This window comes from Syngnathus scovelli, chromosome 6 (assembly GCF_024217435.2).
Source record: "Syngnathus scovelli strain Florida chromosome 6, RoL_Ssco_1.2, whole genome shotgun sequence".
Taxonomy (NCBI): domain Eukaryota; kingdom Metazoa; phylum Chordata; class Actinopteri; order Syngnathiformes; family Syngnathidae; genus Syngnathus; species Syngnathus scovelli.
Window position 1 is genome coordinate 11131215 of NC_090852.1, and position 24498 is coordinate 11155712.

The following is a 24498-nucleotide window of genomic DNA, read 5'->3' on the forward strand; positions in this document are numbered from 1 at the left end:
TCGAGGCTTTTTTTTTTTTTTTTTTGCATCTTCACGGATTTGAAGAGGTAACAAGGAGGAGAAACCTCTATGCCCTTCACCCCATGCAAACAAAAGTCAAGCGGCGTGTCTATTGGACTGCTTGCTGCGATGCAAAGCAGGATTTCCTCCGTTGAGTGCGCGAGCGAATATGTGGTCAAACACGCTATTGTTTTCATGTGGGACACGATGATCATCTCTTAAAATCATATTGGCTCACATTCAATAAATAAAAAGTCCATCCGTACCGCTTGTCCCCATGGGGGTGCTGGAGACTATTCCTATCGATCAGCCTACCAAGCATGTTTTGGGGATGTGGGAGGAAACCGGGGTGTCCGGAGAAAACCCACGCAGGCATGGGGAGAACCTGAAACGGGGCTGCCGTGGCCACTGGGACAGGAGTATCAATTTGGAGTGCTCAATCGGCCTACCAAACATGTTTTTGGGATGTGGGAGGAAACCGGAGTGCCCGGAGAAAACCCACGCAGGCACGGGGAGAACATCCAAACTCCAGACAGGGAGGGTCAAAGGTGGAATCTAACCCGCACCCTCTGAACTGTGAGGCGGACATGCTGACCAGTGCGTCACCCACCATGTTGCCTCCATCTATTTAATCTACTCTACTCTTTGTGCACTTCTCCAACGCTACAGACTCAAAGTCCACTAAAAACTTCATGTTCCACGGTGAACAAAATATCACCTTTGCCATATTTCCGACAGTATTTCTTGCCAGACATTTTGCTCTATTACAACTTATTTTTCCTCTTTAGATGTTTCGCTAAAGTTTTGCCAACAACAGAAAATTAGGTAATCACAGTTGTTACATGTAATTATATCCCTTGCTGCAAGGGGCCTTGCAGACCCCCATACTAGAGAAAAATATGACTTTGGTAAAGGGTATTTATACGGGAATCCAATCCCCAGCTATGTGTAATCAGAGCAGGACCAAACAAGTGAAGAAACACGTGACTAATTCAGCTGTAACATTAGAACAGAGATTAACACAACCACAAAGAAAACAGTAATTTCTATCCTTATGATTGTCAACACGTGAGGATAAGATTTATATATACCATATGTCTGGCTTATATGATCTTGCACTTCATGAACAAAAATCTAAGTCAGCAGGTTTCCACACTTCAAGTAGAACCAGGTTGGACACAGTCCAATCGCTGATATATATAAAATAAAAAATGCTAACTACAGTGTCATAAAACATTAGAAAAGGGAAAAAAGTGCACTCACTAACTCAGTACTTTTCCAGGTAAACTTTTGGTCCACAGATTGAGGGTGAAATATCCAGTCTATTATTCTACTATTCAATTTATACTCTAATGTTAGTCCTTATAATATTATAATATTATAATTATATATATATATATAATTATAATTATTATAATATAATTATAATAATATAATAATATGAGCTGCACCAAGTTCCTGGGGGTGCACATCAGTGAGGACCTCTCCTGGTCCGAAAACACCTCGTCACTGGCAAAGAAAGCTCAGCGCCGCTTGTACTTCCTGCGGAAGCTCAGGCGTGCATGTGCTCCTCAGGCAGTCCTGTCTACATTTTACCGTGGCACCATTGAGAGCGTCCTCACCAGTTGCATCGCTGTCTGGGGTGGTAACTGCACTGAACAGAACTTGAAGGCCCTGCAGCGCATAGTGAATACGGCTGGTAAGATTATTGGTGCTTCGCTACCCTCCCTGAAGGACATTTACACCTCCCATGTCGCCCGCAAGGCAACCTCGATTGCCAGAGATGTGAGTCACCCGGCTCACTCTTTGTTTGACCTTCTGCCCTCTGGGAAGAGGTACAGGAGCCTGCGCTCCCGCACCACCAGACTCGCCAACAGCTTCTTTCTCCAGGCTGTTAGGGCCCTGAACTCGCTACCCCCTTCTGCGTAGCGTGCGGCACTGTTGCGCTACTTTCGGGAATGTCTGCTGTACGCGTACTTGCTCCTTTTTTTTTTTTCTGCTCCTCCTATTTATTTATTTATTTATTGTTGTGTTATTTATTCATTATTTATTCAGCACGCTTTTGTTATACTTGTTTACTGTTTGTCTGTTGTGCGCCATGTCTTGTCACCGTGGGATAGGGGGGAACGAAATTTCGGTTTCTTTGTGTGTCTTTGGCATGTGGAGAAATTGACAATAAAGCTGACTTTGACTTTGACTTTGACTTTGATTTTGGAGGGGGGGATTTTGCTGGCCACGTGGTAGGACATGTTATAAATTTGCTTCACGTGCTGGCATCTCAGGAAAAAAAAAAAAGCCATTAAATGGAAAAAAAAAAAAATCCCAAACTCAGATGCTGACATTCCTCATCACCACCCCCCTGGAAAAACAGCATGTTCTGTTCTTTGCCATACCACTGATACATGTGCAAATTTGCAAGCGCTTCCATAATGCAGTAAGGATAGCTTCTGTTTCGTCTCACTCTGGCAGTAAGACTCTCCAACTGAAAGCAATCATGTACCTCATGCACTCTGGGCTGGTGGGAATACGAAGATTTCAGGGGCTTATATAACCAACTTCGCAGACGCCGACGTCTGGGAGTGTTGTTTCGAAAAAGAATTCACATTTCACCCGATTCAAAGAAAAGCGCTTCGCCACTTCATTGGCACGTGAAATACAGGAAGGGAAGTGTAGTGCGATTTGGCCTTTCCTCGTACTGTAGATTGTTTTTGCAATGTGGGCAACATAGGCTGGTATATTGTAGCCTAATGCTATTCCAGGTTAAAAGGTGGAGCTATTAAAGCCAACGCCTGTTTTGTTTTCTGGTCTTGCCTTCTGTTACACAATAAAAAGCTTTGCACCTCCTTCTGGATGGCATTTAAGGGTATTAACTGTTCCCAGCAACATTGGCCTTGCCCAAAAGTGTCTGGCTTCCATGCAAGAAGAGAAACACCTCCTGATATACGGTGACTTTTCCCCTCGCAGCAAGGTTCAACCCATGATTCAACAGGAGCCCTTAATTGTCTAGTCTGCTTCATCCTCCCAATTGAAGGACTAAATCCAAGAAGCTGTGACCTTTCAAACAAAACCATTTCAAATATTAAAGTTGGCAAAGCATAGCCCATTTTGAGGGTGCTCAAGCACCCGTAAATTTAATCTTAACAATTTTCAAATTTGGGGGAAAAAAAAGGTATTGATTTATCTTCACCCTTTATCATATTCAACCATACTATAAAATGATATAGGTGTATTGTATTTGCTTGACATGTATTTTTATATTCTGTAGGCTACTCTAGAAAATGTCAGTGTCGCTAACCTTATCGCCGGAAGTGCAGTCACACCCTTCCAGCATATTAAGACCAACCGAGCAGAAGCTCATCTGTGTTTACCAAACACTTAACTGACATTTGTGCCTATCTAATTTCTATTTCATCTATACACATCACAACATTCTGATGGAGCTCTGAAAATTGGGTCCTGATATACTACATGCTTGTGTGCTCAAAGTCGAGAAATCTGAGTTTGAAACTCTGTGAACTCTGTGGCCTGCGATTTACTGGCAACCATTTCAGCGCTGTAGCGAAGATAGGCCTCCATTTATTCGTTGCATATATTCTACATTTCCCCATTGTCATCATTAATATTCTCTCTGCAAATTCCCAGTGGCTCTTGTTTGGCATAGTTACCAAATATAGGTCATATAGTATACGTTATGAGGAAGGATTGTGAATTCTAAGCCAAAACTTTGATAATTACAGTCCATGGAAATGAAAATACCAATGGCATATGAAGAATCCAGATGAAAAGCAAAAACAAAACTAAAAATTGAGTACAAAATCAGAACTTTACTTCAAACGGGAGTTTTTAATCACCGTGATGGTGCATGCAATGCTTCACATGGACACTCTGAGACCTGATAAATATAAACTACCATACAGTAATTAGTGGAGCAGATGGCCTTCATCATTCCTGAGTGTCAGAGGGTCGTTCTTCAAAGATAAAAAGCTCTGCATGTCAACACATCACAGATGGACAGTGTTGTCTTGGGAAAAACACATCGTAATCAGCTGCATCCACTTTTCTCACTGCATCGTTTCAAGACATCGTCGAATATGGTTGGATGGCAACGAATGAGATCATGTCACCAGTTTGCCTGCTCTCCTTTTGGCCTCTGTGCATTGCTGTCCATTTCTCTCTTTCAACCCTCCAGGACTCTATATAATTTAAACGTCTCTTGTTACTGCTTAAAAGTACTAATTAAGAAAAGTATCTCTTCAAACCTGTTGAGCACTGGTGTTGCTGTGAGATGGTTAAAAGAGGCATTCTCATCATTTATTCAATAATTGTTGTCAACTCACCAAAGCATGAGTGTAAATGCTTTGTCTCAGAGCATTCACACAATGCCCATTTCATATTTCATATGTCCAGCTAGCTCTACACTTTCCATACAGAGCAGCCTGAAGAATTCACATGCAAAGTGACATCTGGAACCAACATAATGTACACAAACACTCTGTGGTGTCAAAACATAAATCAGTGTAAAGCCTTGACATAAACAAGGACAGAGAGTTATTCATGTATATCGAATGTAGCTCTGCAGGAGTCCTTGATTCTGTTTATCTGATAGGCAGCCAGGACATTACAACCCGAATGATTTGCTGACTGAAAAGTGACATTGTTGATGCGGTGTCATTTTGATTTATTCTAATTCAAACTAATGAGTGAAGCGTAAAAACAATGCACTTATTCTGCCATCCACTCTTCCCTATAGGCAACTGAGGCAAGCAGAAGTGTTGAAGCTCAGCCTCTGATTAATACCAAGGATGAAGCCTAACAGCAAAGATGTTGTTGATCCTCTTAGCAGGGTCATGCCTGCCTCCCCCAGAAACACAACATGCAGTCAGATTCATCTTTACGCTGACCAGGGTCATATCAGTTGTTTTAGCATTGCTGCAATTCCACATCTACTCCCTCCTGAGGTCCGCGTATGGACGGTCCATGTGAGCTCTGCATCCAAATGTGAATGCCATACATATCCGCATGTGGATACGCATGTGAACTCCGAGAGGAAAAAATGCGACTTGACACCTTCTGAAAATAAACCGCAGGGTCATGACAGAAAGAGGGAGCTTGTCCATGTGCTGCTTGCTGTTGGTGCTGTGTGTTGGAAGGGAAGACTTGCACGGAATGTTTTTCTGTCTGCAGCGGGAACAGCAGAACTCCCCGACTTCTGAGTGAACTGTCAACTGTGTGTGTGATTGGGAAGACACAACAAGCAACAAAAAGATTGGCTTGAAGGAACTCAGTCCCAGGAAGGAAGCACCCCCTTGAGAGTCATGGACTCGAAGGTCACGCAAGAGAAGCTTGTTAAATTCAACACCAACCAGAGGAGAATGCAAGTGAAGCAATAAGCAGAACCCAAAACAACAGAGCAGCATTTGGAAAGAATGTAGAGATCATTGTTATTCAGGTCATCAGTCACGTTAAATATGAAAACAAAGTTGTCACTTTTAAAGTTAGTACGTACAAATCAACGAGCAGTGCAGTGATAGCACATCTTTGAATCATTTAGTCAGCTGATGCTTAAATGTGCGCACGGGAACTTTTCCTGGCAAAGTTACATCAAGTACAGAATAGATGAATGATTACGACTAAAAAAGGCTCAAATTGTAACTGCATTTGGCGTATTTAATAGAAAGTAGAGTCAGATTTAGTGTGCAAAATGTATGTACTGAGCACAACCAAACTAAATGAAAATTGGGCCAATTAGGAATGAAGCAGTCCATACTAGGCTTAAAATTCAAAACCGTATTAATTGTGGAGACAATGTTTTAAAAAGAAAATGAACATTCATAACTGTCATAAGTGTAAAATTAGCAATTAAACATTCAAAATAATGCATTTTGCGGTCAGTATAGTACTATTAAGACATAACAGGCAATATTACCTCTTGTATTCAGGAGGTCAGTGTTTGCATATAAAGATTAGATGAAGCACTGACACTGCAACAAGTTAGATTTCCGCTTTTCTCAAAGTGCTTACAGCTTCCATCAAGTGTTATGCAGTCATTTCCTCAGTGCGCATTTGCTCAACAACTCTCACTGCACTCTCAGGCCCTTGTTTGTTGTTCAATGTTTTCATCTGTCTACTGGCTTGTTATGATTGGGATCAAGGAATTTTATTCCCTTGTGAAATCTAGTTGTTGTTTGTGCGCTCTCTATTAATTAATAGGGTTCATTACAAAATGCAATAGAAAATATGCACGTTCTTATTCATGCTAATAAACAACTGAAGGGATGTAGAACAATTCAGCCAGGCCAACAACTGTTGCATGTCTTTTATTAACAAAACCGCCCAGCCATCCTACGCTTTGCTTAGTTTTGCATTTTCGTCTTTCTGTGGCATTACCAGCTAGGAACAGTGTTTCAGTATGTTTGTTCTCCTATTGCTAAATTATAAGACTCTGTGTTTGCTAAAAAAAAAAAAAAAAAAAGCAAATTTGGCTGATATCATACCTATGATCCTCTGAACGGTACTATAATTAAAAATGCATGACTAGTTTCACAAATGCATTTGCTAATAAGTGTAAACAACATTTGGGTGAGTTCATGAAAAGTGAGATGATACTGGCTGTCATTATTAAGGACGTCGGAATGAACCAGGTCACATACATGAAAAACGTGTCTGAATAAATCTTCCACAAACATATAATCCATTATAACAGCAAGGCAACGCGTCATCTAAAAGGAATGCAACCTAATGCATAGGTTACATTAAACACCTAATACATCTTATCACAAAGAAAAAGAGACTCCCAACCAAATTCTTGACTCTGATCCAATCCAAGTTTAACTAATCTATCATCGTGACTAAATTCTATTTTCTGCAGAGACACAAAACTATGCAGACTAAAGCACTTTGTGCTGATCTCGTCTCATGCGTACCTCTACCGAAAGCCTATTTCATGGCATTTGAGGTCAAAACAAAAGCACAACATGCAGTGATTGTCTTGGGTTAATTACGTACAAACGCATGAGATTGAGGCACAAGAGGAGCAGCACAACTTTAAGAAGCTGGACCAACTTGAGACTGAATAAGGCAAACGATCACTGTAAAGTCAAAAGGTGAGCAGCAATACCCCTCATAAAATTATGAAAATATTTCTTAATTGTTCAGGGGGGAAAAGAATGAAATGTGGGTACTTTATGTCTTATAGAGAGGTTTCCTTGGACACTGGCACAACAGGCTTAAAGGTTAAGATTTCTGTGAAGGTGTGACCTACAGAAAAACAGGAAGAAAAAAAACAGTACATATACACAAGCAGAATAAAAATGTGTAGTGGCACTGATTCATGTTTGATTTCCCCTTTTGCCTTACGTTTCCACTGTTCCAGGGCTAGGTCTGTGTTGTCCAGCGAGTGGTCGTACGGCTGAGCTTCCGTCTCCTCCTCTGGTTCCCGAAACTCACTGAAATATGGCAGCAAGAGAGCGTCCGCCGCTGTTACCCTGCTTTCTGGATCCAGCAATAACATGCGCTCCAGCACAGACACAGCTGAAGAAATGAGGTGGGACAGGAAATCAATTTAGTGGAGGAAAAAATAAACAAGTGAAAGGTGAGGAAAATACCGAATCTGATTCAAAAGTAAACATGTAATACCTTGTGGATTGGCATTGGAGAAAACTTTTTGAAGGTCTTTCTTTTCGACTTTTTGAAGACCTTTGATGTAGCATTTGGCCTGAAAATAAAACGCTTACAATTAATTGAAAGAAAAGTCAAAATCGACATTCATATGGGAAAATCGGAATATTCAATTAGATTGTCAATGGAAGTAGGCACCATGCGATTTAATGAACGAATCATGGTGGGGTTACTTGTCATGTGCTATAGAAAATACAAGTTGATTTTTATTATTAGTCAAGTTTGTATTTGTTTGCTGTTGTCTTATTTAAACTCACATCATCTGATTGTAGTTTGGCTATAAATTCCTGAGATGGTGTTCCTGTGATCTTCATGATCTCAGTCAGCTGATCTAGGTCTGATAAATTTGGGGTTAAGGGAACAAAGGTGACGTCCAATTCAAAATGCGTATTACAAAACTGGAAGATCTTGTGGACAAAAAAAGAGGAACATTTTAAAGGATACGGTCATTCCCTTTAAAAAGAGGTTTCCCTATTAGCATCTCTGCCATGATGCAGCCTACTGACCAAATATCCACTGTGGAAGAAGCACAAGGCAGACCATTAATACAAACTTGAATGCTTTGCTTCAACTGGATCAACAAATTGGCATGTTGAGCGAGCGCCATCTCGTGGGTCATAAGTGACGGTACATGGGATGCAGCTCGGGTGGCTCATATTGCAGGGTCACAAAGCAGACTTCAACATTGTTCCTGAATTAAATAAAGCTTTTTTAAGGCCATCCGTGCATGTGTTAAAAGATTTTATAGCATAGTAATACACAATTCTATACTAAAGATACAAACTAACAAGCAAAACAAACAACAAAAAGCTGAAAATTTCACCCTGCATTAAATAATTTCTACTTTTAAAATGTGGTGACAAAATTGATTAAATATGTCATCATTATATCAGTAATGTTAACTATTTTAACAAACACTGAGATGCGAACAAATAAAAGAATTTGAAAAGTTCAGCCATTACCAATAGAATATTATTTTGTCTTTATTCTTAATATTGTTATTGGCATTTGCAGTCACTCATAATATTGACAGCAACATCAACAACATGAATGTGCCAGGATCCTACTCAAGCTTAGGTTATGAATCTCACTGAATTGGGTCTCAAAACAGACAAAGTATGCACACTTTTCCAAAGTGCAGTAAAATAGCAAAAAATTTGCCATTGTATTAACTTAAATTAAACTCAACGTATAAATAGTTCAGTAGGCTATAAAATTCAAACACGAAATGTAGCTGCCTGATTGGGTTCATTTGCTAAATAATTTTCGGTGATCCACGTCATCAGCAACTGGACACATTTGAGCCTGGAGGATGGCAACATCTCGTGATAAATCACAATTGGTAGTAGCAGCTTTGCGTTGAGAAGCTGAGTGCAACAGTAGAATTCATACACACAAGTGTATGTAGCGTACATACAGCCAAAACATTTCATTAAACTGAGAGCACTTTACAAGAGATAATCTATTACCAGTCTGGCTGTAGTGCATCCAGCTCAAGATGACTTCTGGGGCTCGGTACCAGCGAGTCACAACATAGCCTGTCATCTCACTGTCAGCCTGACGTGCTAAACCAAAGTCCAAGATCTGACATGACATGACAGGACAGGACAGGTGAATTCACAATGATGCCATCAAGAATATGTGATTGTGACACTGAAACACTCCTCAGTTAAGTCCCTTTACCAGTGCGACACTGCCATCTTTTTCAGAATTTATAGTTGATGATGGTTACTAAAAACATATTTACATGAATCAAGGATTAACTTGATAATTTATTCAACCAAATATGGCTCATTGCCTTTGAAGAGGGAGCAACAGCAATGTGTAAATACTTTTATTAATTTATACAAATATAGTTAAGACCAAGTGTCTTTATTGGTAATACCATAGTTTTTCCAGTTAAATGTAAAAGGGTTACGGAAACAAAATGTAATATTGGAACATGTAATTACTTTTTTAAAATTATTATTACGTTTCATGTTTTTGGGGTTATCAGGGTGTGTGAGTGTATACCTTGAGCTCACAGTCTTGGTTAATGGCAAGATTTCCTGGTTTAAGGTCCTGGAAAGTTCACATGAGAAGACAGTGTCAATACACTGTACAAAGAAGTAAAAAAAAAAAAAAAACAAGAGAGAGGTGAGCTCATAAAAGACACCTTGTTATGTTGAGTAGATCACACACAGTGAAAATCTGAAGAATATAAGCGAACTTACCCTGTGGATGATACCAGCGGAATGAATGTACTGCAATAAAAGAGCATATGTGAGATTTAATTAACAGAACAATGTGATCCACAGATGGTGAACAGGTCTAATGAGAGTTCTCCACCTTGAGCCCTTTGAGGATCTGATACACCAAATACTGGATTTTTTCTTCAGACAGCCTCTGCAGCTTCATCACTTTGCCCAGGTCCGTTCCCATGTATGGCATCACGAGGTAACTAGCAGGTCAAGAATTAATGCAAGTGTGAGACGTAATGTGGTTAAAAAGGAATGTTCTGTATATAATTGGCACTTACAAATCATTAAATCTGTCCAAAGAGAGATCCGCAGTAAACACATCCAAGAGACCGATCACCTGCAGCGAACAAACCATACAGCCTAATTCAAATATTTGGAGTAGTACGAAAAATAAATAGTTGATCTTACATTTTCATGTTTCATGTGTTTGAGGAGTCTCAACTCCCGGTAGGCTCGTTTGGCAAACAGGTCGGACTGAAAAGGTCGATACAACTTCTTGATGGCCACTTTGGCTCTGGTTCTGACATCCACGGCTGAGCTGAAAGAGAGGAAAAGAGCTACATAATATTAGTTTTTGTTTTTAATAGAAAAATCTCATTCAAGCGAGCAACAATCTGTCATTAATCATTGCATTCCTCTCAGTCTACTGCAAATCATTTTGGGCTGGCATCAAACAATAACACTAATAACTTTGGTTGTGTTATTCAAGTATTATTGGTTGTTTTTGAGGCAGCAGCTAAAGCAGGGTCCGCCCACCGAGTTCGGATATCATTAAAGTGGAATCAATGCACCCATCAGGACACGCATTGCTTCCGCAGCCTTCAAATTTGGGGATCACTTTTTTTTTTTTTTTAAATAAACACTATGCAAGGTTGCCGCCATGGTTTTCCTCATCATTCAACTATAAAGCGGAAATAAAAAAGAAATAAAAAACAACATCGCGTCCAACTAACGCTCTCCTTTGTTAAAGAAGACACAATGAGGTTGCTCGGCCGTATAACATCTGTTCCTCCACGGCATCACCTATCCGCATACACGCAAAAAGACTAAATACTTTTACATGGATTTGTCCAATTTCACTCACCATACCGTCCCGTATGCTCCTGTCCCCACCTGCTTCAGATCACGGTACCGATCCGGTACCTCCCATGAGGTTTTGTTAATTTCCTGCCTATAGTAGCCCGGTCTGACTCGTCGAGACATTCTTGGTGTGAGAAATTGAAGGAAATTAAAGATGGATTATTTTTCTCTTTTGTAGTTCAATCTCTTCGGGACCTACTCGTCCATTGTTCGAGCTCATGAGCGTCGACCATTGCGCTAGTGTTAGTATGCGCGTGCGTCAGGAGCTGTTCAGGGTGCGCCCTCAGGTCGCGCAAAGCCACTCCCGATCTAGTTAAAACGTCTGTTATAAAAGGTGAGACACCTGGAATGTGTGTAACACGACACTACGCGCAGAGAAAGGGGCGTGTTCAACTGGTACATCCAAATAACAGCCCCGAGTCTCCAGAAATGAGATTATTGTCAGGTTGGCTGTCATTAAAGCTTTGCGCAAGCATTTGCGGAAGGTTTAGTACTTGCTAGGACATGTCTTCATCTCAACATGCGGGAAAAATCTTGCGTAAATTGCGCCTACGTGGCCAAATAGAAATCGATGTTTATGTGGGTGAAAGGAGCGTTCATTTTCAGCGTTGCTGTCTTTGTATGATTTGTGCTTCCTAGAACTGAAGGCATTTGAGATTTGTGAAGAACTTTATTAGGATTTCATGCATAGCTAAGCATATAAGATAATGTACCACTTGAGTTCCTCTTTTTCGTCTGTTGCAGTTGTACAACTTTGGACAATCTCAGAAAAACATTCCAAAGCAATTAAGTGGTAAGCATATTATGAGACCTAATGCATTCTATTTGGTATATTTTCAAGCATTACTTCCACAGTTTATCAGCCTCAGACAGGTCCTTGTAAGACTTTCCGTCTGAGCCGTCATTAACAGCCACCAGGCACCAAACAGACAGGGAACAAGATGGGTTTTTGTTTTACAATATAGAGGATTAAAAAAAATAAAATCAATATAATCTTTTTAATGTGTGCAAAAGCACATCATAATTGTATTTGAATTGTCACAGCAGTTGTAATACATTTGTGGCACCAAACTCAACTTGTTCCCTGGCCGTCTTGCACTGCTGATGTTCTCTATGGAATAATAAATCTCAGACTCACTTCCCTGATACCGGCCCACCACACAGTGATAGAGGTGTGCAAATATTAAAATGTGGAGGGAAAAAAAGGAAGTCAAACACTACCACTTCCTCATATCTTGGCAGGCCGGATGATGAAGCTCAGGGAAGTTATTATGAAGATCATGTGACACAGATTGCCTGAGACCAAGCTGGAGGCTTGCTGTCATAGGGTACAGGATTTCGGACTGTCGAGGAAGATGCTACATCCTCCTGTTGCTCTTCGCCATCGTCTCTCTCCCCCTGTTGGGTGGCACCGCCTTGGCCCACCCAAGCAGGAACCTCCAGACCCGGCTGAGAGGAGAAAGGCTTCTCCAGAACTTTGAGGACTCTCCGAACCTGAAAAACAGTGTAACTTGCGTTTGTATTCCTCACCTGGCACCACTTGAACTAAGATTAATTTATAATCTTGGTCTCATCAGACCACAGGTTCCAGTAATTCATCATAACTTCAATAATAATAATCATGATCGCAAACATCAGTTGATCATACCTCTGAGAAGTCTCCACTCTCAGCAGCCTCTATTGCATTCTGGGCAATGTAGTTCCGGAGCACCACACGTGGGTTGGTGCTATCCATAACCCTTACCCTCTTCTCTTGCACAACCTGCACGTCACTGTTGCCCTCCAGTTCCTGAGCCAGACGCTTCCTGTCATGGTGATACCGAAAGAGATGTCTAAGAACGGTAACGGAACACCCAACAGCCCATTTCCTGTTTTAACTGTTACTCCCTCCCCACTTTATCCGTGACACTTTGACATATCTCTCATCCGGGCCTTGCGGTTTAACCACCTCTAGTTCGTTTTACAAGCAACTGTTGCTTTTTCATGACTGCCTCCAGACACGAGTCCAATCACAGTGTCCACTTCTCCACTGGCATCCCACCTATAGCGTGTGATCCAGCAGGTCCACTCCTCAGTCTGTTTGGTTTTGACTTCTTCCTCGTTGGTCTCCATCAATTCCTTTAATTTGCTGAGTCGGTTGAGCTGCCTCGCTATTGTCATTCTGTCTGAAATCATCTGGAACAGCGCTGGGTTGCTCTGTGCCATGGAAAGTAGCATCGTCAACTCCCTGGTGAAGGCAGGCAGAACATACAAATAGCCAGTGCTTGGTACATAGAATGAACACAGAATTGGAACATAACTTGGAGGCACTTGTACTCTTCTAGGAGGATTTTCCAAAAGACCCTGGATAAATTGGGCTCGTTTCATTTCAACTGCCCTTCATTTACTTGCTTGGTTTGACCTCTATAGTGTGTTGTGAATTAATGAACATGCGGAAATGTATGCTCGACCAGGTTGAGACTGGCTATCATAGAGTATATGTGTGTGTGTGTGTGTGTGTGTGTGGTGGGGTGGGGGACTTTTATAGCAAATGAAGATTATCTCTATGGAGCATGATCACATGCTCTATGCTGCGTAAACACAGTCACTCCAGGAAATCTGATAACAAATTGAAACGTATTACATTACTGATAACAGTAAAACATTTTTGGGGAAATACAATCCAGATTACAACTAGGTTGCAATGTTGTATAAAACGTAATTGAAATAGAATAGAATGATATTCATATCCTTTCCGACCAAAATTCGCTTCAGTGAACAAAATATTAAATTTTCAAACTGAGGCTTTTTTTCCTACTCTCTCATTTTTAATTTGAGGCCTGCAAAATGTGGTAAATGTGCCCCTGTACCAGCTTTTTTCGCAACAGTGTACAGGCATTAAATAAATTAAAAAAAAAAAAAAAAAAGACATATTACACAAGGTCCCAACTCGACGGGAGGAGTTTGTAGTTAAAGTGTGTCTTAAAAAAGCCAGACACCACATCATCCAGTTAATGTTCAGGCTGCAGTATCTCACCGTGGGTCCATGGTGGGTTTATTGGCATCTTTGAGCTCCTCCAAAGAGGCACACTGCTCCACCAACAGTTTTACGGATTCTTTGACAAGCTCCGCTTCTGTGTCACTTTCTCCCTGGGAGGGACAGGAAATCCGACTTAGACTGCGGAACGTATTGGTGAAGTCAGCCCCTGCACAATAACAGCCCACAAGTTAAAATGACAAAATCTAAGTTAAAAAAAAAAAAAAAAAACACACACACACAAAAAAAAAGCTTCTCTTCAGCTTTCTATCTCAGCCCTAACATCAATTACTCATGAGCAGCCAATTAAGAGGTGCACAATTGACCACTAAGGTCTTACCTGTATTGTGCATGGTTTGCAGAAGTTCTGTGATGAGGATCTCGTCCTCGGGTTCCTCTTTATTCAACAAACCCAGCTTCTTCCTCATATTATCAAGGTAGTATCTGTTATACAAATCCAAATATTCCTCCATAACAGCCTTTGCCCGGTCAGGTGGAAGCTCTGGATCGAGAGCCTCAGCAAACTTGACAAGATTCCAGCGGCAAATAGCTGGCTGAGCCTGGTAAGAGTAGCGTCCAGAGTTGTCGGAAGCGTTGCAAATGAAGTCTGGATCGAACCTGGGGTGAATTAAACATGAAGAAGCATGAACATAAAGAAGGAGAAAATGCAAAGCTCCTGTACTCCATAGCAATCTCACCTATCCATGAAGCCATAGGGACCATAGTCCAGTGTGAGTCCCAGTATGCTCATGTTGTCTGTGTTCAGGACACCATGACAAAATCCTACACATTGCCACTGAGCCACCAGTCGAGCTGTTCGATGCATCACCTTCAAACAAGAAGTCATGAAAGGTGACATGGGAAGAAATGCTCTTTTTCTGACATTAACAAAAAATTTTCGCATCGATACAATATTCAAACATTCCTCCGTGGAAAAATACGCAATTTGATTTGGCTTTCACTTTTTACAGCTAATTTGCAAAATAATTTGACTCACCACTGATTCATGCAGCGCATCCGAGGCTACATAAAGGATTGATAATTTTTTTTTTTTAATATAGACTATTGAAAAATATATTTTAATTCGTATAAATCAGATTTTTATATTCAAATTAATTTTAAAAAAATAAACTATTTAATAAATTCAAATGTTATCCTATGTACATACTTTAAAAGCAAGTACAGTGACCCACTACATTTGTAGTTTGCCATTTTCTAAATTTACATATTCAAAAATTAGCTTCTCTGTTTTTACCTAATCCTTTTGATGGTTTTGTGCTAAAATCTAAGTATGACTTTGGCACCATCTGCTGGTTATTTTTAAATTACTAAACGGTCTTGCTTTGAATATTTCTTCAATTCCCTCAGCTAAAGAGAGAACTCAGTGACTAAGCACATGCTGTCACTGTGTCATTTATTACACTACCGTTCAAAAGTTTGGGGTCACCCAGACAATTTAGTGTTTTTCATGAAAACTAACATGATTGCACAAGGATTTTCTAATCATCCATTAGCCTTCTAACACAATTAACAAAAGCAATGGCCCATTAGAACACTGGAGGGATGGTTGCTGGAAATGGGTCTTTATATGCCTATGTCGATATTGCATTAAAAACCAGACGTTTGCAGCTAGAATAGTCATTTACCACATTAACAATGTATAGAGTGTAATCCTGATTAGTTTGGTGTTATCCACACTGAAAAAATTGTTTTGTATTTGAAAAATAAGTGACTGCAAACTTTTGAACGGTCTGTGACGTCAGGTCCTAAATTACCACACATTTCAACCCTGATAGGGTTGCTCAGACATCTTCTAAAAGGTGAGGAAAAGGTGATCAAACCTCTCTAAAGAAAGACACGTTTCTCTCCACTCGATCTGAGTACTGCTGCTGGATCTCTGGGTAGAACATCTCAATGACATAGTCCAACATCTGTCCTCGGAGCTCATCGTGTCCATAGCTGGGGCCCTGACGACCTGATAAGTCATCTGCCTTCTTAAATATCTCAAAAGAACCAAACCTGTTCAGATAGCAGACAAGGGCAACAATCAAATCCAGGAAACTCAGAAACATGATAAATTCAAGAGCATACGTTACTCACCTTAAAAAGGTTGGTGCGATCCTGAGAACCACTGAGCATCTCTCATGTTTAGGGTGTCCGCTGTAGTAGATATCCCTTACGACTTTACTGTCTGATGTGACAACAGAGCCTGCTCTTGTGGTGGGCACATGCAGGAAGTACATGGCCTCGCTACAGAGGAACTCTCGAATGCTGGAGCGCAATACCTTACGGCCATCGGCTTGTCTATTGAGAGAGAGCCACACTATATCAAGTAGCTGTTTGTTGCGAAATATGTCATTTACATATTATTGTCAACCCAAGACTCCAATGAGCATTGAGGTTACGTACCTCTCAACAAACTGTCAACATGGATTAAGAGGCTCACATTTATATTGACATTTAAGTAATTGAGTAATTGAACTTGAATATTATCATCATTGCAAATAAAATGCACAATATCTCAGTTACACGATTGTGATGTGCTATGGATGCCATTAAATAATGCAAATGCAAAAACACCTTTGTACCTGGAATAGGGAGTAAGTCCAGCACCTTTCACCTGAATCTCCCATCGGCCACTTGGGTTTTCGTGCAACAGGTCGGGGTCCCGATTGGGTGGCACGCTTACCTCCCCCAGGTAGCAGGCCGCCCCGTCACCCAGCTGACCAGCGAAATGACCAAACTGGTGGCCACAGTAGCAATGAGCAGCAGGCTCGGATCCAGGCATTACTTTAGAGCCGCTCAGATATTCTGGCGCAAGTGGGTCATCCATGACCTCATCCCCGTTGAGCCCCAGGAGAGCCAAAGCTTCGTGAGACACCGCCACCAACCGAGGATTGCTCAGTGGCTGCGGCATGACCCTAGAGAAGCACGCTCCTTTCACCTGTCGCACCCCCGGCTCCTCTGAGGGGTCCAGTGGAAGTTTCTTCAGGGCGACATTGTCAAAGGGGAGTCGCTCCAGCGGTGAACGACTCATGGCCAGACCCATTTCGTCCATCCCGACCGAGGTTAGGGATCGAAACAAGGACACACCTGGGCTAAAAAGACGGAACGTACCTGATCTCAGTCGATGTGCCACAAGAGCCATCAAACTAAGGTCACGCTCATTAGCCTGCTTCTTAGCTGGCGAAGTTAATCGTAACGTTACTTCGTCACGCTTTCATAATACGGAAGTAACAGCGGATGTTTGTATTCAGATGGTGTTACATTGTTATTTGTCCGACAAGAAAATGTAAAAATGATACAACTAAATGTTTTACTTTTATTCCCGATCCGATGAAGTTAACGTTATAATCGTGTGGATTAAAAGAAGGTTTCTGTTAGAAATAATTTATTATTTATGAATTATTTATATTTGCTTTTAACTGAACGAAAGCGAGAGACGCGAATCTTTGGGGGACGTAAACTACAGCAAATGAGAGGAATTTTGACGTGTTTTTAGTGAGTGGACATGACAGACAAAGAGCTGACATTTTATTGCTTAATGTACATTAACATAACGTTGCAGTGTCGTCGATTTGATTTTTTTTTTCTTTTTTTTGCTATGATTCCAAAAGATACGTCTACACAAGTGCATGACGGTGGTAGCATTACGCTTTGGGGTTGTTGTTTTTTCAACTGGGCCATAATTCAAGCGGTGGGCAAATTAAATAGGAACATGCAGGTTTGCAGCTGTGAGACCATGAAATTATCTTAAGACCTTTAGTTTATTCGATATCAAGTTCAAATTATCCAATGGCAGCCCAAACAGATATGGAAGCCAGAGTTTGCAGTCTACAGAGAAACGATTGTACAGTACTGAAAGTTTTACACATTTAAAGACAATTACAACCGGAAAGGGATAAGCAGTCAGTACAAAGAGCTGGTGACATGAATTTAATTTATTTTAGGATTTAAAGATGACTGCCTGCACACGGAAAAATCAGTCATCAATTACCCATAACCAGAGATAGAGGTCCAATTGACTGATGCTAAAATATGGGCAAATAAAAATTCTGCAGGTTTGTAGTAAGGATGACATTGATGAATATTATTATTAATATATTGCTCACCCTGAGAAACATAAACCTTAACTGAATCTAGGTGCCATGGTATTAATTTGATTGAAATCAATTAATCATATATTGAAAGTCTAGGTTTAAAATTAAACTATTTACAAAATATGCCCATAGAACTTTATAAATTCGCACTGACCATTTGAGGGTAATACAGTATGTTAAAATGCATATACACTTCCTGATGCATTGAGAGGCACTTTTTAGCAGAGGCAGGACTGAACATGGAAAACTTTTGTTATGCCAACTAAAGTCTACAAATACATCCCAAGTAAATAATAGAGTTGGTAAGAATTTAATCACAATCCACTGTAAAAGAAACAACAAAAACAAGTATGGTCTTTAAATTATTTTTCTATTTGGCATTAGCCTTCACTGTTATTCCCATTCATCCATCAATTCAGTAGGCGGGTTACACCCTGAACTGGTTGCCATTGCCTTTTTTGGTACTATTTACAGCTAAGCCTTGATTCTACGCGGACTTTGGATTCCAGAATTTGGGAATCACGTGAACCTCAAAAGCGTGTTATTTAGAAAGTCTTGGAAAGGGAAAAAAATTCAAAGCCATGCATACAAGTGTATCAAGAAATTGCAGTCGGGAAATACTAAGATGCAAGTGCTTGCATTTGGGGAATAACATCATTGTTCTGGGTGAAAATTACTATGATATTATTAAAATTATAAGAAGTCTTTTTATGAAAATCTATTTGATGCCGGTGAGTTTGTTCCATTGTGCTACAACCTTTATGTTATTGCTGCGATCCCTTTAAGAGAGATAACGGGAGTTTTGCACCGCCATGTTACTGAGGAACAAGGAAGGAGAAAAGGAATAAACGACACGCAGTTGCGTAGTCAAAAGTAGAAACTGCCTCTTTTTGCACAGCAATTTCCACAATACCGTCCATTTAAAATGGGATAAAATAATTGGGATCCATGACCAAACAGCATTAGACACAAAGTTGCATAGAATCGAAGCGCGTAAAAATCGAGGCTTAGCTGTATAATGATTGCCAACCGAAAAATAATGTAGAAAGAAAAGAAGTAAATCGTATGGAAATATTGCCAGAGCGTTTGTCTTAAGATGATTCCTTATGGATTTGACTAAATTTAACATAAAATGTTCTTAACTCTCGAAAGGAATAAGCCTCGAAGCATTACAAACACAGTATTAGTATTTTCATACCTTAGATAATAAAGCCTTTCCACAATGTCAAAACAATTGTGTAGATTTCTTTGGCGTAAGGCCATACAATGTCCGTTGGGGCTCCACAGTGAGTGAAATGTGGTGTCCCCCTGAGGTCCTTGTTGGCTGAGCAACACTTTCTTTCAGCCGCACCTCCTTTTAAGGCCATACGTAAAAGATGCACTGTTTTCATGAATCAAGTGTTGCATTAGTCAGTGATGGCTTTCAGCTGACCTGTGAGGTCAAGCAGGAGATGGTCGTAGATTGTCCACAATAGATCGAACAGCAGATGAAGCCATCAGGGCTCGATGTAAACTTCTTCCAGCGCGGTAGCAGACATACCCCAGCATAGCCATCATGACACCTTTGACTACAGAGCGCAAAACCCAGCCAAACTGAGATGGGGGTGCAACACTGCAGAAATGGAAGACAAATAAGGTGATTCACATTAGAATTCTATTGGCAGAAAGAGCTGATTATTTTCCTCTGTGTTTTCTGCCATGCATCACGTAAAAACAAAAGCTCAAGAAATTTTTCCTGTCCACCATGTCATATGACCGCCTGGCGCCATTGAATTGGTGAAATGGAATCAAACAAATGGAATCTTTGTGATGAACCCAAACAAATAGATTGAGAAATAGAGAATAGAGAAAATATGGGACCTAATTACCCACTATTACTTAATGAAAAAATAAACATACCTCATAATTTCACTGATGTTGAGATGCTTATCCCAGTTTCTTTCAATGCCAGGCACGTGACCCATTCCGACAACTCCCACCACAACAGCAGGCACTTCTGCAAGAGTGTCCAAGATAACATGTTCTTGAACTCAAACAACATGAAATGATATAATTGAATGATACGTTACATACAATATTGACTTTAGTCTCATCAAGGACATATTTGATAAGTGTTTCTTAGTCCAATAAAGACACATAATTTGATGATGAAGTATGACAGACAAAAATGGAAACGTTTTTTTTAAATGTGAAATGCTTGGTGCCCTTATGGCAAGTCTTTTGTTATTCTGTTGTCATCTATAGCCTGAAATGCCAAGTTTATTCAGATTGCTTTTTTTGCTTATTCCCAGCCTGAAAGGGAAATCAGTCTTACCATACCTTTAGCCTCAACCTCCACATTGTTAGAATAGGCCTCTTTGGCACATACTGTGATTAGATATAGCTTGAGCTATGCCGTTATCTTGCTGTGACCCTTCTCTGACACTCTTTGCACATACAGTACATTACCACAAGGTCACATATTGTCACACAGGCTAGGTAGAGTCACACCCTGGTAGCTTGGTGACCTGGAGTATAAGAGTAGCAATCCTGGAGGTGGGGGTTAGACCTTCTTCCGCAATCTCGCAGAAAAGGCTTCACAGCTCTGTAATCGCTCTTTCTGACATACATTAAATAGTTAAACTGAGGATGCAGCCTCCTGGTAATATATTAGCATAGCGAGCATTGAAGATAAAAGAACCGAGAGAAGATAACATTATATAGTAGTTTCTAGGAAAAGAACTCTCAATTTGCTTACCAATCTGGCCAACTATAAAAGAAATTGTTTTGGTCCCACATTATACCTAGTTCAATGTCACCAATAACTATTTTGTGACCACAAATGATCATCCTCCAACAGTCTCTGCACACCCCTGTGTAGAGACCACCAAACATGCATGCTAATTGCGCAATGCAACACCTACTCTGGGCGTTAGGAGGAGCCTCCACACAGCGTGTAGCCTGGCGCAGTGTGTGCGTGAGGTAGATGTCTCTCTCAGCCACTATGGTCTGGTGAAGTGCAGGAAACTCTCCTATCATCTCTGACATGGTCTGTTCAAGCAGGTCCTTCTGTTTGCATTTCTCTACATCTTCTTTGCTGAAACGTGGCACAAAGCACAGGATGACAAGCTCAGTGTGACATACTGATAGTAGTATTCTCGATCATGTACAGTTTTGCGGTTCAGTGACAAAAAGAAAAGAGGAACTGTAGGGGAACAAGTATGGCTTGATATAATCTATACAAGCTTTCAAAAACCTGTTTCATTTAGTTCATATACACATTTAGACTGCATTTACCAACATCTACTATAACGGCTCAATAACAAGGGTTACCTGGTATAATAACATAATAACTTATCACTCTGGAAAACTGAACTCAATTACTCTTGGAAAAATCTACCTTGAATTGTCTACTAAAATAATTATTTCAGGATGAAGAAATACTTAAATACTGATTTGAAATTCAAACAACACCAAAACCAACAAATAATGAATATTTCATCTCTATTATTTCTACATAAAAAAAAGGAAATAATGTGTAAGGCACCTGATTGGGTCTGACAGAAAGCAAAGACCCCAAGCGAGACGGGCCTTCTGCCACAGGCTGAGGGCAGCAATGGCCCTTTTGAACGTCACAGGTATGGGCCTGTCTCCAAGATGAAACTTACAAAATGGCACATGTCCAGCCTGTGTAAAAAAATAAAATAAAAAAGGACAAGATGCATCGGGAGAGAGATCAAAATCAATAAAGTTTAGTGTGTGTGAAAAAAATGACACCTCTTTGAAGGCTTCCCTGAACTCGCCACCAGGAGCCATGCCGAGCTGCTCAGTGATGTGAGCGGAAACTTTGAGCAGGAGAATCTGCATCAGGCCAGACATCACACCATTCTGACAAACAGAAACTAATTCAATAGATATGTCTCCTTCATTTGACAGTGCTTTTCACAAAAGCTGTTTTACCACGAAGTCTCACCTGTTTGATGGCCTGCTGGACCTTATCAAGGTTTATCTCTTTGGCTTCCCTCAGCAATGTATTCTCATCCATCTTCAGCATGGACACTCTGTACTGGCACAACTCTACCACAACCACATCTGGTTGCACAGCACGGATTGTCTGCGGCAGTGGAAGAAACAATACAGACAAACCAAGATAAAAGAATTTAAATCTACACTGACAGAGGAAATAAACACAGGACGAAACAAAGAAAATGATGGCTCGCAAAGTCTCATAGTAAAACAGGCTCACCGAAGTCACATCTCTTTTGCTGCTGTCACTGAAGTGGGCAGTTCCTACCAAGTACAGAAGGCTGCCATCAGGGGAAGCAAGACGGGTCACTGTCTCTGGTAGATCAGGTGATGACTGGCGACGCCGGGCTCGATATTGCCAAAGCAGTTCCATTGCTTCACTGTCGGCTGGAGAACAAAGATCATTGACAGTTATTAACGACAGAAAGTAAGTTTTTATGTATTGTCATATTTTCAGTTAATTTATCTATCTACAGTACCATCCTCATTAAACATCTCAACAAGACATTCAACTCTCCCACATGGGCCACATGCTACATTGACAGAATTGAAGCCACAAATGCAGATATGAAAGGGGAAACATCCTAGCCATAAATTTCTTTTCAGAGTTGTTACAGGTTGATTTGGTTGAAGAATAAATACTGTTTTGAGTCAAATTATGGGGATGCTGAAATAACCTAAAAAAAAAATGAAATTAGTGAAATTAGAGGTACCTCCACAGTTAACACCTTCAATGTCCTCCACCTAACATTTGCTAATAGATACTATATACAAAAGTATAACTTACTTCCTTTGTTCAACCACAGCAGATGCGAATGCATCTAAAACCGCTGGGTAAAAAACAACCTAATTTTGGTTTAAAAATTGGATCGACCCAGGAAGTTAGGTCAGAGACCCGCGCAACTTCCCGCGTTGTTTTACACAAGCTTTTTTTTTTTTTCAAAACAAAACAATGACATTTTTTTTTTGCAAAACAATGCAGTATGTTTTTTTACCCAACTTCCTGGGTCGGTCCAAATTTTAACCGAAATTGCGTTTTTTGTTTTTTTCAACCCAGCAGTTTTAAGGGCGTGACAAGACATATGTCCAGCAATCAACCTTTATATTTCTTGGTGCGGATGGAATTGGGATTAAAACAGTCCTGAATGTCATGCTGCTCACATTTTGACATCATGAGACAGTACCTCACCTTGAAACTTGCATTGGCCACTGAGCATAGTGTCATTAGCATATAAATGGCTTTTACCTTTGTATTAGTATTTAAGTACTTCTGCACTTATAAAATACTATATACAAGTGTGCAAGCTTGTCAAAATGTTAGCACTGGTGTATATTCTGGTAGATTGTCAATGGTGATTTTGTAATAGAGAGAATAGCATGGTCAGTCTCTGGTCACAAAAAATAATAAAAATAAAATAAAAAATACAAAACAGCAATCAGTGATGACAACTTAGGGAGGTTAAAAAGTCAAATCTTACAAAGTCCAGGAGGGAGAATTGGTGGTGCCTCTTCTGAAGGATCCTCCGAAAGTCCAACAGACTCGTCCTGTGACAATTTAGACAATTTAAATCTACTAAATAGAACTCGAGTAGTGACAAGTTTTTCCAGTTTGACAACTGTGGGGAGTTTTTTTAAAATTGTCATTCTTTTTCGTTTTCTTTTAATAAATGCTGTTAGCATATTATTAGCATCCGTTTTATAGTTAACACTTAAAGTGTAAATAGTGTTAGCTTGGCAAGAAACACCTAACAAAAAATACAAACCTCAGGATTGTTGTCTTCGTCCATACTCGAAGCTCTTCAAGCTGTCCGTGACAAGATAGCAAAATTATATTTCTAACAAAATGTAAAACTTAATTAAGATATCAGTATCAGCTAAGCCTGCCTGTTGACGTCGTTTTACTGTTGAACGACAGCAATGTTGACGTGTGCACACTGCTAACAGTCAACGATGGAATGATTTGACTCATTTTGAAAATGTTACGAAAAGGGGAACCTGCGATTTACTGAAATGATGATGCACACGCCAACAATATTATCAGCTCAAAACCCGGAGGTAGCAAAACGAACAGCAGTTGTACGCTAGCTTAACACTCAGCATTTTTTTGGTTTCAGTAACAGAATGATGAAACTGACAGGCTAACACCAGATGGTATGCTAAAGTCTGAAGTGTTAAGTTATTCAAAGAAAACAGACAAGTAGTTACCTAAACACAAGTAATTGCCGATACAATAACTATTACTGCAAGACACATTAGACAAACAAAATGCACTTACTGAACAAATGAAGGGTCTTGTCCACACTATCGTAGCAGTGTCTGCCTATGTTGTCGGGTGCAATGCATTATGGGAAACGTAGTATTTTATGGATCACCAACATGC

General features: G+C 40.2%; 3 protein-coding genes across 5 annotated transcripts; all 3 read right to left on the reverse strand.

Moving 5' to 3' along the window:
- Positions 1–6453: 6453 nt before the first annotated feature.
- mapk12a (mitogen-activated protein kinase 12a) lies at positions 6454–11320 on the reverse strand. Of its 2 annotated transcripts, none has more exons than XM_049724425.2 (12): positions 11002–11320; positions 10326–10455; positions 10196–10254; positions 10006–10117; positions 9891–9920; positions 9691–9738; positions 9147–9261; positions 8122–8193; positions 7935–8014; positions 7636–7714; positions 7357–7445; positions 6454–7257 (listed from the first exon to the last, which is right to left on the reverse strand). In XM_049724425.2, the coding sequence occupies exons 1-11, from the start codon at positions 11118–11120 to the stop codon at positions 7375–7377; spliced, it is 915 nt and encodes a 304-aa protein (XP_049580382.1). In that variant the 5' UTR covers positions 11121–11320; the 3' UTR covers positions 6454–7257; positions 7357–7374. The 2 variants fall into 2 exon arrangements, with proteins under 2 accessions (XP_049580382.1, XP_049580381.1); XM_049724424.2 differs by having other exon boundaries at positions 7357–7530; positions 11002–11317.
- A 327-nt stretch (positions 11321–11647) lies between these two features.
- On the reverse strand, positions 11648–17274 carry selenoo1 (selenoprotein O1). Its single transcript, XM_049724420.1, has 9 exons — positions 16602–17274; positions 16114–16317; positions 15855–16032; positions 14712–14842; positions 14354–14631; positions 14014–14182; positions 13039–13224; positions 12646–12802; positions 11648–12491 (listed from the first exon to the last, which is right to left on the reverse strand). Exons 1-9 carry the CDS (start codon positions 17159–17161, stop codon positions 12267–12269), a joined length of 2088 nt encoding a protein of 695 aa, XP_049580377.1. The 5' UTR covers positions 17162–17274; the 3' UTR covers positions 11648–12266.
- Positions 17275–17761: 487 nt separating this feature from the next.
- On the reverse strand, positions 17762–24497 carry trabd (TraB domain containing). 2 transcript variants are annotated; one of them, XM_049724422.1, is made up of 10 exons: positions 24394–24497; positions 23882–23922; positions 23597–23663; positions 22339–22505; positions 22066–22206; positions 21870–21980; positions 21640–21779; positions 21017–21189; positions 20013–20109; positions 17762–19725 (listed from the first exon to the last, which is right to left on the reverse strand). In XM_049724422.1, exons 2-10 carry the CDS (start codon positions 23903–23905, stop codon positions 19554–19556), a joined length of 1092 nt encoding a protein of 363 aa, XP_049580379.1. In that variant the 5' UTR covers positions 23906–23922; positions 24394–24497; the 3' UTR covers positions 17762–19553. The 2 variants fall into 2 exon arrangements, with proteins under 2 accessions (XP_049580379.1, XP_049580380.1); XM_049724423.2 differs by lacking the exon at positions 24394–24497 and adding an exon at positions 24324–24385.
- Position 24498: the final 1 nt, after the last annotated feature.

Coding starts and splice junctions, on each gene's coding strand:
- mapk12a (XM_049724424.2), bottom strand. CDS start 11,120: ATGTCTCGACGAGTCAGACCGGGCTACTATAGGCAGGAAATTAACAAA. Junction 10,118..10,195: donor TTGGACAGATTTAATGATTT/GTAAGTGCCAAT, acceptor TTGACCTGCTAG/TTACCTCGTGATGCCATACA. Junction 9,262..9,690: donor ACCAAGACTGTGAGCTCAAG/GTATACACTCAC, acceptor ATGTCATGTCAG/ATCTTGGACTTTGGTTTAGC.
- trabd (XM_049724422.1), bottom strand. CDS start 23,905: ATGGACGAAGACAACAATCCTGAG. Junction 22,207..22,338: donor GCAAAAGAGATGTGACTTCG/GTGAGCCTGTTT, acceptor CCACTGCCGCAG/ACAATCCGTGCTGTGCAACC. Junction 21,981..22,065: donor TCCAGCAGGCCATCAAACAG/GTGAGACTTCGT, acceptor TCTGTTTGTCAG/AATGGTGTGATGTCTGGCCT.